Source organism: Aphelocoma coerulescens, chromosome 3 (genome assembly GCF_041296385.1).
Source record: "Aphelocoma coerulescens isolate FSJ_1873_10779 chromosome 3, UR_Acoe_1.0, whole genome shotgun sequence".
Lineage (NCBI taxonomy): Eukaryota > Metazoa > Chordata > Aves > Passeriformes > Corvidae > Aphelocoma > Aphelocoma coerulescens.
The window spans coordinates 45,545,860-45,561,687 of NC_091016.1; the positions used below are offsets into that span (position 1 = coordinate 45,545,860).

The 15,828-nt window shown below is 38.0% G+C and overlaps 1 protein-coding gene across 9 annotated transcripts in view; it reads left to right on the forward strand.

Annotated features, from left to right (window-relative positions):
* Positions 1-15,828, forward strand: part of MAP3K4 (mitogen-activated protein kinase kinase kinase 4) — a 71,788-nt gene that overhangs the window by 40,069 nt on the left and 15,891 nt on the right. For 6 of the 9 annotated variants that reach the window (XM_069010088.1, XM_069010093.1, XM_069010090.1 and 3 more), the window contains 8 exons: positions 463-612; positions 1,611-1,772; positions 4,215-4,348; positions 5,937-6,015; positions 8,085-8,163; positions 10,373-10,469; positions 11,360-11,476; positions 15,238-15,338. In XM_069010088.1, the coding sequence (XP_068866189.1) occupies positions 463-612; positions 1,611-1,772; positions 4,215-4,348; positions 5,937-6,015; positions 8,085-8,163; positions 10,373-10,469; positions 11,360-11,476; positions 15,238-15,338 (919 nt within the window). The remainder of the gene's footprint in view (positions 1-462; positions 613-1,610; positions 1,773-4,214; positions 4,349-5,936; positions 6,016-8,084; positions 8,164-10,372; positions 10,470-11,359; positions 11,477-15,237; positions 15,339-15,828) is intronic. The other 3 variants (XM_069010085.1, XM_069010091.1, XM_069010092.1) reach the window with 3 other exon arrangements.

A 15,828-nucleotide genomic window follows, 5' to 3' on the forward strand; every position in this document is an offset into this window, starting at 1 on the left:
TATGTGTTAAATCTGTCTTTCCCTATTGAATAGTGGGATTTTGTCCTGAAGTATGTAGGGTTTTTTGGACACAACCTCTTTGCTTATGTAATGGTTGTTATTTCCGTCTGCTTTGAGAAAATACAAATTTTTTTGCTTAGCTGTTGCTTTTTCTTGTGTATAGATAATCTGAAGATAATGTAATGTAGTGTTTTCCCTGTTTTCCAGAAGTGAATAGGACTACATTCCCCATGAAAACTTGATGTGGCATTTACCCTAGTGGAACTGCTCATTAGATGAGAATTTGAGTTTAGTTGCCTGCATCAAGCTTTTCTGTGTGAATTTAGATTTTCATGAATAGTAACAAGAGAGGTCTTTCATATATTAGAATTTAGAAAATAAGTGGTTGGAATCTGGTCATATTGGATATGTTTTTATAGAGAGGATTTTGTTTACAAGATCTAGTGGTGTCTTGTATTCTAGGTTGATAACCTCCTCCTTGTAGTCATTCAGTCTGCCCACCTTGTGAGTCAGAGAAAAGCTTTCCAGCAGTCTATTGAAGGGCTCATATCTCTGCATCAGGAACAGACATCCAGCCAACCAATCATTGCCAAAGCTCTACAGCAGCTAAAGGTAAGCAGGTTTTGAGATTATTTGTCAAAACTGATGGTGTTTTGCTCACTGATAAGTAAAAAAGTGGAAAAAGATTTGATTGCAAAGCTAATGGCATATTCTGCAATTGTAAGCTGTGTGGTAGTCCTCTATGGATTTTACTTTCAGTACAGTATTCACTCTGTTTTTGCAAATGACTTGTGAGTGTGTTTTTGAGCTATATTGGTGCAATCATTTTTGCATTGGGTAGTTGGGAAACAAGTCCATAATGCAGATGAAATACCATAGCAACAGAGTGAATACCTCTTTGGGTGACAGCAATGTTGAATTGAAGGAAAGTATATGATTTTCTAAAAAAAAATTCTATCAAAATCAGTGATCTGCCACAAACAACTTTTCTTCCCATATTTGAAGATGCGAAAGTGGGTAGTCTCTCTGTTTATTTTCTATTGGATTTGGTGTGGGTTTTTTGTCTTTCTTTGCTTGTTTTGTGTATGTGGTGTGGGGGATTTTTGTTTGTTTGTTTGCTTTTGATTTTGTTGGATGAATGTTTTCTTTGATGGGTTTGTTTGTTGGGCTTTTTTTAAGTGGCAGTATCACCCTGCATTCAATAGAGGCTGTGTCCATATTCCAAGGTGACAATAGAACCAAAGGCTTGGTCGTGCTATAGATAGTAGAACTCATTTTCTCATTTCTTGTCTGTCTGGTTTTGGTTAGATATTTTTGTTTGTTTTGTGGTTTTTTGTTCATTCCCCACTCACCCTTTTGCTGTCTTTGTTCTTAAAGTTAATCACATGCAAGCAAACTTTATTATAATACTTGAGTTAATTACAGGACTTGCTTCGTGCAACTGCTGGAAAATGTTTGTTTTTACAAGACTGAATGAATTTTTGTGGCATTGTAGTACCTTTTCATTTAACATAATGTAATTGTTAGATTCATGTTTGCCTTATATTCTACAGTTGTCAAGACTAAACAATATGTTGATATTCCCCCCATCCCTTCTTGTTGTTGCTCAGAACGATGCATTACAGCTATGCAATAAGATAAGCAGTGCCATTGATAGAGTTGATCACATGTTCACATCTGAGTTTGATGCTGAAGTTGATGAATCTGAATCTGCCACTTTGCAGCAATACTACCGGGAAGCCATGATTCAGGGTTATAATTTTGGGTTTGAGGTAAGGAAACAAAAAGCAATTGAAATTTCTGGTTTTACATTGGTGCAAATAAGGTAACTAGTAACTGTGAAAATACAAAGAATTTATGGAAACATTGAATTATTTAGGTTGGAAAAGACCTTTAGGATAATCGATTCCAACTGTTAACTCATTACTACCAGGTCCATCACTAAACCACGTTTACATCTACACGCCTTTTAAATAACTCCAGGGATGGGGACTCACCACTTCCTGTGGCTTGTTCTAATGCCTGACCTCTCTTTCAGTGAAGAAATTGTTCCTGATATCCTATCTAAACCTTCCCTGGCCCAATTTAAGGCTGTTTTCTCTTGTCCTAACACTTTTTACTTGGGAGAAGAGACGGACACCCATGTCACTGTAACCTCCTTTCAGGTAGTTGCAGAAAGCAATAAGCACCTGAGCCTCCTTTTCTCCAGGCTAAACAACCCCAACTCCCTCAGCTGCTCCTCACCAGACTTGTGCTCCAGCTTTGTTGTCCTTCTCTGGACTTGCTCCAGCACCTCAATGTCTTTCTTGTAGTGAGGGGCCCAACACAGTATTTGAGGTGCAACCTCAGCAGTGCCCAGTACCATCACTGCCCCAGTCCCGCTGACCACGCTATTGCTGATAGAAGCCAGGATGCCATTGGCCTTGCCCTGGGCACACGCTGGATCATGTCCAGCCAGCTGTCAGCCAGCACCCTCAGGTTCTTTTACCCCAGGCAACATTCCAGCCATGCTTCCCCCAGCTTGTAGGGCTATGTGGGATTGTTGTGACCCAAGTGCAGGACCTGGAACTTGACCTTGTTGAACCTCATACAGTTTGCCTTGGTCCAGCAATCCAGCCTGTCCAGATTGCTCTGCAGAGCCTTCCTGCCCTCCCACCTATCAACACTCCCACTCAACTTGATGTTGCCTGTGAATTGACTGAGGGTGCCCTTGGTTGCCTGGTCCAATCATTGATAAAGATCAGCACTGGCCCCAAAACTGAGTCCTGGGGAACCCCAATAGTGACTGGCTGCCGGCAGGATGTAGCACCACTCACCACCACTCCCTGGGCCCAGCCATCCTGCCAGATTTTTGCACAACAATCAGTGAACCTCTGTCCAGACCATGAGCAGCCAGTTTCTGCAGAAGAATGCTGTGGAAAAAGATATAAAAAGCTTTACTAAAATATAGGTAGATGACATCCACAAGCTTTCCCTGATCCACTAAGTGGCTCACTTTGTTGTAGGAGGAGATCAGGTCAGTCAAGTAGGACCTGCTTTTCACAAACCCATGCTGGCTGGGCCTAATCCCCTGGTTGTCTTGTACTGGATGATCCCTAACTTTCAGACTGAGATGTCTGTTGTTTTCTGGATCCTCCTTCCAGTCCTTCATATAGATGGGCCTCACATTTGGTAATTTCTAGTGAGCTGTGACTTCCCAGTTTTAGCAGAACATTGTTAAAAAATGTGTTGCCTCAGAAATTTTACATGAAATTTATTAGAAAGCAACAGATGAATCTGATAAATCTGCTAAATTAGCAATGCCTGGAAATCTAAAAAGCTTTTAAGAACTTGATGATTTCAGGTATAGTCTTGTAAGCCCTGCTATTTGGCAGCATTTTAGATGGTATCAGAATCATTAAGGTTGGAAAATACCTCCAAAGTCACATCCAACCTTCAGATGACTGCCACCATGCTCACTAAACCATATCACAAAGGGCCACATTTACTCATTTTTTGAGTACTTCCAAGGATGGTGACTCTACCACCCTCTGGTTTAACTTCCTTCTCACGGTTTTTCAGCCTAGAATAGCATAATACTGTAATACTGTAACATGAGACATTCCTTCAGAGTTTATGGTGGTTCCGTGTACTCAAAAGCAGTGCAAGCTTTTGACTGCTTGCCTTAGAGTGCAGACATTCAAAATGTTATGTTCAGATGCTTTAACTGTTTTGCTGTTTGATTCCTGTGGGCTTTGTAAAATTTTTTTAAGATTGCGTCATACCCTAACATACTTCTAGGATAGTCTTATAAGATATAGCTGGTATTTGTTTGATTTCTAAATGCACATAGATAACTTTTTTATCCCCTAATGTTACTGCAATATAACTAAAAATAAACACTATTTTGCAGTTCAATCTCTGATTACAGAACCAAGTGTTTATGTAGGATGTTTCTTCAATGATGTGTACACTGTTAAACATCAACACGTGCCTGATGCACGCAGAAGAATGCAGTATGGTTCAGTACTGCCTCTCACTGTAGCATATTTTGTATCATACTTTTCTTGATTAATTTTTTTTTCTATAAATAGGCAACTGCTTGCATAAAATAGTTTTGTCTAAGAATAGGATGTGACTGTCACCATACTGTAGAGTTTTGTTAGCCTGCAAATACTCCAGTGGATATTGTTCTTCTTATTAATATGTGAAAAGTAATCTTCAGTTTCTTACAGTACCATAAAGAAGTTGTTCGTCTGATGTCTGGAGAATTCAGGCAGAAAATTGGAGACAAATATATCAACTTTGCCAGAAAATGGATGAATTATGTGCTAACAAAATGTGAGAGTGGCCGAGGCACTCGACCCAGGTAACAGCCAACTTGTTACTGCCATGGTAGTTTTTGGAAGAGCTGAAGGGTTGGGCTCAAAAAATTGGAGTAAATGAAGTGACATCTGGGTGGCAGCCAGTCACTAGGGTGTTCCTTGGACCTCAATTTTAGGGCCAGTTTTTTCAGTGTTTTTTATCAATGACCTGGATATAGGGGTTGTGTACAAACTAAATAAGTTTGCCATACTAAATTAGGAGGAGATATTGATTCACTCAAGGGCACAGAGATCATACAGAGAGAACTTAATAGATTATGAGTGCTGGACAATAACCAACCTTATGAAATCTAACAAGGGCAAATATCAGATTTTGCACATGGGGTACTGTAACTCTGGGTATACATATAGATCAGAGGCCGAGAGGTTGGAGTGCAGCCATTCAGAAAGGGACCTCAGGGTTCTTGTTGATTGTAAGCTTTGAGTCAGTGATGTGCCCAGGTAGTGGAAAGGGCCAACTGTATCCCAGGGTGCCTTAGGCACAATAAATCTGACCAGTTGGAAGGAGTGATTGTACCACCGTGTTTAGCATGGGTGCAGCCTCACCTCAAGTACTGTGTGCACTTTTGGTCTCCGCAATCTAAGAAGGACATAAAAATATTGCAGTGTGTCTAAAGAAGGGCAGTGTAGATGGTGAAAGGACTAAAGGACAAGATGTAATGGGGAGTTATTGAGGATACTAGCTTTGCTCAGCTTAGGGAAGAGAATGAGTTGCTATCTGCAGCTTCTTCATGTCTTCTCTCTGGTGACAGGACAAGAGGAGATGGCTTAAAGCTGCATTTGGGGAGGTTGAGATTGGGTGTTAGGAAAAAAGTTCTTCACTGAGAGGTGGTCGGTCAAGCACTGGAACAAGCTCCCCAGGAAAATGGTCATGGCCCCAGGCCTGTTGGTGTTCAAGAACCATTTGGACTGTGCTCTTAACTTCTGTGTTGCCCTGTGTGGAGTCAGAAGTTCAGTTCTGATGATCCGTGTGTGCCTCTTCCAGCTCAGGATATCTTACGATTCTGTTTGTATTTTGTAGGTTGCAGCTGCTAGTTCTAGTAGGTCAAAGAGGAAGCAGTGGGGGACAGCAAGTGGCTGAAGACACAACTCACTCCAGCCAAGTTACTTAGTTGTTTTACTTCACCAGTCTAGGCCATGAAACCACTGATTCCCAGTCATTACTAATCAGATAGTCGTGAAATCTTTAGTATCTTTTCAGTCTTGTTTCATAAAGGAGACTTCAGGCAGGGAACGCAGTGGTTTGGCTTGTTGCTCTGAAACATACTATGGTTGAGTTGATGATACTGTTCTGAAGATAGCACATATATGGGTTTAGATACATAGCATGGCCTGCTCACCTTATTTGGCATTGTCCTTGCTAAAATCAGTCTTTATCTGAATATAACTGGATACAAGGTAAAATTTTTATTGTTTATATATTGGTCTGTTTTCTTACAAAGATTTTATCATATTTTCCAGAGGAAAAATTATTAACTATTATCTACTGATCTTGCATGTGGTTGGAACTCTTAATGATGGCTTTAGCCAAAGAGCATTTCATTTTCTGTCTTTTCTTTTTCTTTTACATAGATGGGCAACTCAAGGTTTTGATTTTCTTCAAGCCATTGAGCCAGCATTTATTTCAGCTCTCCCAGAAGATGACTTCTTGGTATGAATACATTATTCTGCGGGTGTTTATTTGTAAATGCTTGTGAAGCTACCAGTATATGTTTTCAGGGATACTTTTTATAAAGCAACATCTGAACACAGATGCAGTTCTGAAACAATTGCTGTTGTATATCACTGTTGATGCTGCTATCTCTTCTGTTTGTTAGATTCTGAAGAGAGTAGGTTTGTGACTATTGCCCGTAATGGTTTCAAGTTGCTGGTACTGTCTTGAGAGGCCAACTCCCTTTGTATCTCGGAAAGTTGACAGCAGCTTTCTACAGAGATTTATAGTTGTCATAATGAATTCCTAAATGTAAGCTTCTGAGGTGTAACTAACACCAAATTCATCTGTGGATATGAATACAAAATCACAACTGTTGAAAGATTATTATTTTCAAATTGTTCCAACATGAAACAGACTTTAAAGCATCTTTCTTCTGTTTTTATTGTGAAAAAAATAGTAGACTAAAGCTGTTTTTTTTGTGTGCTCTGTCTTCCTCCTTTTCCTGTGAAAACAAAATTCTGAGAATTTATTTCTCTGACCTTGGTATAATAAAACAGAGAAGTAAAAGCACAGTTGCCACAAAATATCAGAATATGAGTGTCTACACCTCTTGATTTTTACTAATTTCAAGATGTGTTATGAAATGCCACATGAATCTTGCATAATAACAGAAATGATATGGTTTAGTCTTTTTTTCACACGTGTTTTTATCAGGAGCTCTCTAATAAGTTATGTGTTAGTCCTGCATTTGTGTTGCTGCGAAAGGGTTGACTGCCTTAATGACAGAGTTAAGCTGGTATTTGGAATACTCTGATACTTTAGCTTTAGGAAGTGCCCCTCAAATTCTTCTGCTTTGACACAGTTTCTAAAACAGACTTTGAACAAGTAAAGGAGAGAGAAACGGGGGGAGCTCAAAACCTTAGCTGCATTTTTGAACTTTTTTCTTTCTTAAATGGGATTTCAGTTTTGGAGATCATCACTTGAAGCAACTTTGATTAATCTAAATCTAATTTTATTAATCTAAATCTAATTAATCTAATCTAAAAATAGCACAGGTCACAGTATTTTACCTGGAAAGGGCAGTGTCAATCCTGATCTCTTAGATACTACATCATGTCATGGAATAATGATGGTCTAGATTTAGAGCTCTACATTTCAAGATGAAATTCTAACTCAGTCTGCATTGGTAAAATATGCCAGTCTCAAGCTCAACACTTCGTTAGTTTTATAATTTTATTTTTTCTTAGTCCTTGAATTTCCTGGTCTTCACTAAGTTTTTGAATTTCTGGAAGATATTGGCTACTCTGAGTGACTGGCATATAGAAATGACCTTCACAGCAGCTCTACTAAAGAATATAATTTTACTACTTTGTGAAGATATATTATATCCCTGGTGTTCTGACAAGTAAATTGAACCAGAGGAAGATTTAATAACTTGTCCAGGGTTACATACACAGTGAATAGTACACCTAATAATTGAGCTCAGATTGCCTGAGGCCCAATTCAGTGATTTTAACTATTAAAATCCCTTGCATGAAAGTTTTGTTAGCTTCATGGGTAGATAAGAAAAGTGTTTAATATGCAGGGCTTCATATTTTTTGTTACACAGATCTTCATCTTGCCATTCAGACCATCATATTCTCACCCAATTTTTTTAGGTGTTTCTTCTTGGGATGTGAAGGGGGAGGGCAGAGAAGGTTGTTACAGCTTTTTCCAGGAAGCTTGATTTTAATTTTATTAACAGTGAACATTAAGTTCCGCTACCTTTATATTTTGAAATGTTCTTTATGATATATCACTGTTCAGTTGTAACAGTTATGTGATTTTGACAAGGACAAAAGGCAAGACAAAACTAAGACTTCCTAGAAGCTTTAAAAAAATCGATTAGGTCAAAACACTAATGTGGATCCAGAAGTTTAATATAATAGGTAGAATATAGGGGTGCTTATCTGACAGATTACATACTTGAATTACATACTTGTAATTTTGTTACTGTGAGCTTTATTGTGTGACCATCAACCTTCTTGTAACAAAACATCACAACTTTTTATGTTTGTCTTTTCTAGAGTTTACAGGCTTTGATGAATGAGTGCATTGGCCATGTTATTGGAAAACCTCACAGTCCTGTTACAGGTTTGTACCTTGGTAAGGCAGAAGTTACTGGCATTTGTTCTGGAGCTTTGCTGCTGCTGTTACAGAATTTTGGTTGTAAAGTACTTTTAAAGTGCAAGAAATACCAATAAAAGCCTTTTCAATCTTTTTGTGATTGTTGATGTGAAACCATTATTGCCTGATAAAGTGTAAATACCTGGTGGTTTTACTCAAGAAATTTCAAAGCTTTACAGATGCTTTCCTCTGATTTTGTCCTTCCTGTGAAGTCTGGCAAATCTTCTAGGAAAGGGCTGTGCTGGGTACAGAAGTGATTTTAACATTAAGAAGGCAGTTACAGCTCCCTCTCCCAAACTTTCATTGTGGCACTGCAGTTATTTACACTTTGGCACTGCAGATGTTTATGCTTCTAATGGACTTTATATTATCAAGTACACACAGTTTATACATGGGGGCTGTGCAAAATAGTTCTCTAATATAAAATACAGCATAGTGTAAAATACATTTTAATAGATATAAATGTTGATATCATTAGCATGAAATCAACATACTTGATTGCGTATCTCGAGAAAATAATGTTTTGTCAGCAGTGCATCCCTTTTACCCATTTCTTTCTCAGCACTGTTTCTCTCTTCCTCCTCTCAACTCCATTGACTAGTTTACTTTTCAAAATACTTTGTCATCTTTTTTATCTTATTCCTGGTGTCTACTTCCTGGGCAGGCTTGATGATAGAAGACATAAGGGGAGAGTAATCTGCCCCCAGCAAGAGGAGGTTTTCCAGTTTTTCAGGAAAGCTTGTTTTGATATAATTTTGATGAGAAAGTGTAATAGCTGGCAAACCTTTTGCAATGAAAGTCAGTCCAATCCTTTGGAAAGAAACATAGTGTAAAATCATATTTAGCCAAATTCTGTACAGTGATATAAAACCTGTACATTCATTTTTAGTACTGTTGTTCAGAGGGAGGCCTGGTTTAGGTGAATCACCAGTGTGATGCTGCCAAATTACTGATACTCCTATAAATGCTATTGCAGACACAGCAGATCACACAAACTAAATTGCTCGACAGCTTTTGTCTCAGGGGCATGGGGAGGGGATGACACAGATGAATGCTGCAGACTTGAACAGCAGTCTGAAACTTTAATACATGTGAAATTTAACATAAACTGTGTCCTGGCTACAGATCTTGCAGATACCCATTCCTATCTCCTGATTAGGAGAAAAATTAGACTTCCCAGTTACATTTGCATTCCACTTTAAAGGACTTAAACCCACTGTGGTCTTTACCCCTTTTCCCAAAGCTAAGGATCCAGCTGTGTTCATGCTGCTGCCTCTAAACACGTATCTGTGTATCCCCTGGTGTTTTATCCTGTCTTTTTGCTTTGTGAAACAGCCTGTGTCTACCTGGGTGGGTTAGGATCTGCCCTTTGGGTGTCCTGCTAGCGTATTCGCCAATTACAGCAGGACAGCCAACAGCTGGCCCTGCTGGCATCTTTTGCTTGCCCTCTAGTGCAAACAAGGCAGAAACTGAGCTCACTGAGAGGAACCTAGCCTGGCAGAAAGTGCTGACTAATGGTTTGATGGGCAACCAGCTGTCTTGAAATGTGACTGCCACAGTATTTTTCTTACTAATTAAGGATGAGTTGAGGGCAGATGGTGCACACTGCTCTTGGAGGCACTGAATTAGGCATAAAGATGGTGACTACTCATTTAGGTTTTGCCCTCTCCATTTGTACCACTTCCTTGGGGCAGACTGTCATGGGGGGCATTAGTATGGGTAAAACTGTCATATGTGGGTTTTATGCACAGCTTAATTTGCTTACCATTATTGTCCGAGAAAGCTCAATTCTTATGCAAAGGAAACATAATAATGCTGTTTGGTTTTCTAATTATTATTTGGTTTGTTAATGTTTGTTTTTGCAATAAGATAAATTAATTTGTGAAGTAGAAATAATGAAGTAGTTTTTATGAAGTATGTACACATTTTCTAATTGCTAGTTTTTAACTATCTGGAGATTTTCATTATTTTATGGATGAGTTAAATAATACAATAATATGAAAAGTGTTAATATACATGATTTATTTAAAGTTGAAATAATTTGTATTTTTCTTAAAGGATAAGAAAATACATGCCAGTTCACACTTAACTCTGTAAATAGGAATTTGTTTTAATTCTGTGTCTTGAAATGGCCCTAACAGAGTTTTTCTGACATCTGAGTAAATGTGATCTGTTTTTATGTTTGCAGCTGTTCATCGAAACAGTCCCCGTCCTGTAAAAGTGCCTCGGTGCCATAGTGATCCACCAAATCCTCATCTCATCATTCCCACGCCTGAAGGCTTCAGGTATTTAGCATTAGTACGGCATTTAAAACTGTTTTGTCCTCTTTTGGCTATGCTGAATGTCAGTAATTTCCCTTTTCTTTCCCTTTGAGGGCAAAGGAGATAGGAAAAATTAGCATGTAAGTGATGCAGATTTTATTGATGTGCTTTTAAGGACAATACAAGTTTCCTATTCTTGCTGCTTGCCCACCCCCCTTTCTGTTGGTGCATGTGTTCTCACTTTGAACTCATTCTTTATCCCCTTTATCTTTCCTGAAACCAGTGTTTCAATGTAAAAAGCTTTAATTCAGTGAAAACTGCTCATTAACAAGACTTCTATTTCCTTCCCTGCTTTGAATGCCTGCCTAAGTTCCTGTGGCAGTGCTTTCTGTAGTTGATATACCTGGAACTTAAAAATGTAGCATTCTGAAATATGGTGGCATTTCTGCGTCATTACCAACCTGCTGTGAATAAGTCTAAAACAGTGGATCTTTCCTCCTGCCTTTGAAAAAGTTGACATGAGAATTAATGCAAAAATAGTTTAAAAAAAGTTCGAAATCAACATCACCATGCATAATTTTACACAGAGGGGGCCCTATTTTTCAAGGATGTGACAACAGTGAGAAACTCTACAGTTGACATTTTTTTCCGAAGTCACTTAGCTGTTGGCAGAAACTAATGCTATTCTAAAGATTTGAAGATTTTTATTTTGGGGATTATTATTGCTGTACACATTGGCAACCCTCAAAGCTTCTGAGACCCAGAGTTATTCCACCTAAAAATCTTTATGTAATTGAAAAACTTCTAAAATCAGGCATCATTATACACGCTTCAATATTTTGTTTCTAAAACAAACTTGCAACTCCATACACTTTTTTCTTAACTGTTTCCTGAAGTTTTTCTTCTTGCCACAGCACGCGGAGTGTCCCTTGCGATGTGCGGAGCCATGGCAGTGTTGCTGTCAGTCGCCCCGCTCCCGTTGGGAGTGACTCAGGCCAGCCCAAATCTCTCAGCAGTGCAAATGAGACCAGGTAGCTCCGCTCCGTGACGTAGCAGACTCATCCTACCTACATCACCCACATAACTGTTTCCACATACATCCTAATAGATCGTTTGCACCGTGCTCTTCCCTCCCATCATGTCTTCCACTGGCTCCTTCATTCATGTTCGACTTGAGCAAAATCATGTGTCTTAGAAATTGATGATGAGACCACTTTCAGATTCAAAATGCCTGAACAATGTGGTAGTTAAAACATGCAGTTCTAATGTAGATTACACATTTGCTCATTAAAATGTCCATGAAATGAACATATGCCAATCAGCTCATTGGTATAGCTTTAGTAAATAATCAGCACTGGTAACTAACACTTAGAATCATAGAATCACTTTCACCAAGATAACTATAAGATACAACTAAGCACAAGGATTTTCATTTTTTTCATGTTAGTGAACAGTTTTGGTATTGTTATTGCCCATCATAAATGTTTTGAAATACTATATAGTGGCAACTGCAAAATTAAACACATGAGATTTTTAAAAAAATTATTCTTGCTACACCTTTGGCTTCTTAGGGTGATGCAGAATAAACTTAATTTGAAAGAAACTATTCTTGTATTAGGATATGTAACAGAAACCACTCCTGTATCATCACAAGTGACATTTCTTTTTTTTTTTTTGGCAGACCTATGTTAGTATCTTTCTTGTTTTTTGACCTTTGATTTGGCTGTTGTATTTTAGACTGTTGGTATTTCTTCTTCCTATATTACAGTCAGACCACTGACGTGTCTCTCAATTTTATTTTACCTTTTTTTTCCCCCTGCACCCCTGACTGCGAAAAGCCTGCTCTTAACACAGTGGTGTTACCTTATGGTTTAAAAATAGCTTTTTGGATTCTTATTTCTACTGCAGAGTACTGAAAGGTCTCTGGGACAGAAATTCATATGAATGGATACACATATCTGACTATATCACACAGCTGGTAGAGAAAAAAAAGAGGTGGTGAAGGAACAACAGATTGATGGTGACGAAAGTAAAATTGATATGACTTGATTATGAATTGTTTTCTAATAAATAATTTTCAATTGTGAACCAGCAAACCATCATAGTTTGATATGTTATCAGATGCATAGCAGAAGCATGCATTAAGGTGTTAAGAAGGAAGTAAATTGCCACTTTTCATATGTAATCTTTTCTGCAAGATTTTCAGTTTCTTTTTATTACAAAATGTGATTTGCACCTTTTACAGTAGCCTCCAGATGTATAGCTTATGAATCTAGGCCTTTTTTGGTTGAAAATACATCTTGAAATTGTTGTCATTCAAACACAGACATAATTTATCCGTCTTGCCTCTGTTTTAAGCCCCCTCATGAAAAAGACAGAGTAGGCAGTAGTCTGCAGCATTTGAATAGCCCTTTCAAGAAGTAACATTCTAGAGAATTTTCACTGAGAGGTTCTGGTAGCTTTATAAGCTGACAGTGGGGTGGATAATTAGTGTTTTTTGAAGACTTGTATTTTTCTTAGAGTTCTCTTCTTTTATTTTTCTGATGGTTGTTCATAAAATATCCCATGATCTTGGTTTTTCTCATGCACTGTCTGGATTTTTAAGTAGCATTTAATAACTTGTATGAGCTAGGAATAATTTGAAGAAAAAATTTATGAAAGCAGAGACAGTTCTGTAGGCTGCTGGCTTTTTTTAGGGGTTTTGTTTATTGAGGAAGGCAAAATACTACAATGTAATATATTTCTACAATTTTCTTTTTTTTGTTCTACTGTAGTTAAAAGAAAGTTGCAAACTTTGATGAATTGCAGTCTTAATTATGATTTTCTTTTATTTGTGCTCCAAAAGAGAAATTGAGTCTTTTGGATCGATTAAGTGTTTTGTGGTTTTGCAAAGTGTGAGTCCAGTGCTGGAATAGCACAAAGACAGAAACTTGTATGCTTTCCAGAAACTCTTTAGACATTTAAGACATGATTATAAGCATTAAATGTCTAGGAAAAGTTGAAAGTAGGAACTTTGTAAATTAATTGTACTAGGCAGTGCATAGTGCACAAATGCCACCATAGTTCTAGTGAAGTTTTTCTTAACAACAACAACAACCGAAAGAAAAATAGTCAATATAATATAAAAATTCAAAGTACCAGTACCTGGCTGTTACATTGAGCGTTCTGATATTTATACATTTACACTAGGCTCACACTAATAACTTATATAGATGTTCAATTTATGAGCTATTATTCATCATTTTATTATTTATCTAGGGCTGGAGCCAAAAATTATCAAGCATTCTTGTCTTTTACTGTAATTTTTGCCTAATAGTGTGCATACAGACTTTCTGGATCAATAAAAGGTGTGGGTGCCTAAGATGGGCCTGAAATGAGGTTTAGGCACCTGCATTCAAAGCTGTGATGCTTAGGGTCCTCTGTTCAGTTGCTGCCTCATTTTAGAGGTGGTGTAGCTTTGCTTGGTTTTAGGCATTTTGTGCATCAGGAATTGCTGCTCTGTATATGCTGAGAGCCACCTTCGCCTTCTTACTCATTAAAACTTCGACTTCCTGAAGAATAGTGGGGATTTGCACTAGTTCAGTTTCAGTTCCTGCTCAAACTTACTAAATCTAGTGGGGAAGTAGAAGGAAGTGCAAAGCAAACATCATATGGAGAACATTTGCAAGGGAATAGGTTGTTTTCAGTTTTGGCTTCTGTTCTCAAGGTTGTTGTTTTTGTTCTTTTTTTCTTTTTTCTTTTTTTTTTTTTTAAACTCTTCTTAGGTAATAATCAGATACTATTTGGCAACAACTTTAGAACTGTAGGGTAGTCCTTTCATGGGTGTGCATGCACCTTGTGAGGCCAGTTACCTTTCATCTTTTTGTAGTTGTTAGCTTTCAGTGAAGGATTTAACAGTGTTGCCCACTTTTCAGTAATGTTTAGCTCATACCGCTAAAGCATTATGTTTAAGGAGACATCAGTCACAATTCTTCCCCATCAGACTTTAAAAATTGAAAGGGAGCCTTGTCCAAAAGGGAGTTAATGGTAGAAAGACTTCCACAAGGAATTTATGTCTTTAAAACATAAGTGGACTAATCGTTGACTAGGGCTGGAGGAAGGTGCCTGAAGACCTAATAATTTAAGTCTTGTTTCTCTTAGTATTTTTTTTCCTTTCTCTCCAGCCTTCTTATTCATCTGGCTCTTACTCTGAGGCATCTGATTCCACTCTGTGCTGTCTGGACAAACTGGGGCCTCCAAGTGATCAGGCTGCTGTCATTTAACAGTGTCCTTCCTGTCAACCAGCTTGTGTTTCTTCCCACTGGTTCTGATTTAATGACTATGGACTATGACTGCATTTGCAGTGCACTAGGCACATATGAATTCAGTTACTATCTTTCATCTGATGATGTGGCTCACATTATCACCCAGCTGAATCACTTCTGATTGTATATCCAACCCTGGCACAAGCTGTATCCTGCAGCAGCTGTCTTAGTAGTAGGTTACAAGTCATGAAAATGGATTCTGTTGCTGTGGGCAAGAAACAGTTTGACGTAGTTTATGCTTTGGAAGCTTAGGTCTTTTTCACAGAGCAGCATAACTAAAATCATATAAAAAGTCTTCATTTTGGGGGAAAAATAGCATAGAGAGGGTTTTCTGTTTACCTTTCAGCATCAGTTTTTCTTTCATGTTGCTTTCATGGTTCGTATCTTAGGCTTCAGAGGTTCTGTCTCTTAAAAATTGCAGTTAAATTAGCATTGCACTAAATAAATACTAATGACAAGTTAATTAGTATGATGGCTCTTTTTAACAGGGGTTCCAGTGTCCCTGAAAATGATCGACTTGCTTCAATAGCAGCTGAATTGCAGTTCAGATCCCTTAGTCGTCACTCCAGTCCCACTGAAGAGCGAGAAGGTGATTGTCACAGTAACAAATTGTGACCTAGATGTGCAGATGCTTTATGTCATTAACATATTTCTCTCTGTTCCCAGTTCTTACCCTTTTCAAAAATTTTCACCTCATCTCATTCCGAAATCTTAGATTTTTAATGTGTAGGCTTATATGGTTAGAGTAAGCCCTTCTGTTTTCAGACATATCCACTATTCTCTTGCCATTCATATTGTTTCTGAATTGTATCTGAAGAGATTTCCTGGTGCTGTTCTAAGTTCTAGTATTCAAAATGAAATTAGTAATACGATTTCTGAATTATATACCCCATTTGATAGTAAATTCAAAACACTGTTAATGAGGTATTGGATCCATTAGGACAGTGAAGTGTTTTCTGTCCAGTTCTTTATCCCTGCAGTATTCATATTACAAATACTTGCTGTTATTTGAATCCTGGAAGAAGGGACAGGATATGTCACTTGATGTCCTGATCAGGGCTTCTCCTTCAGGTTTCCCC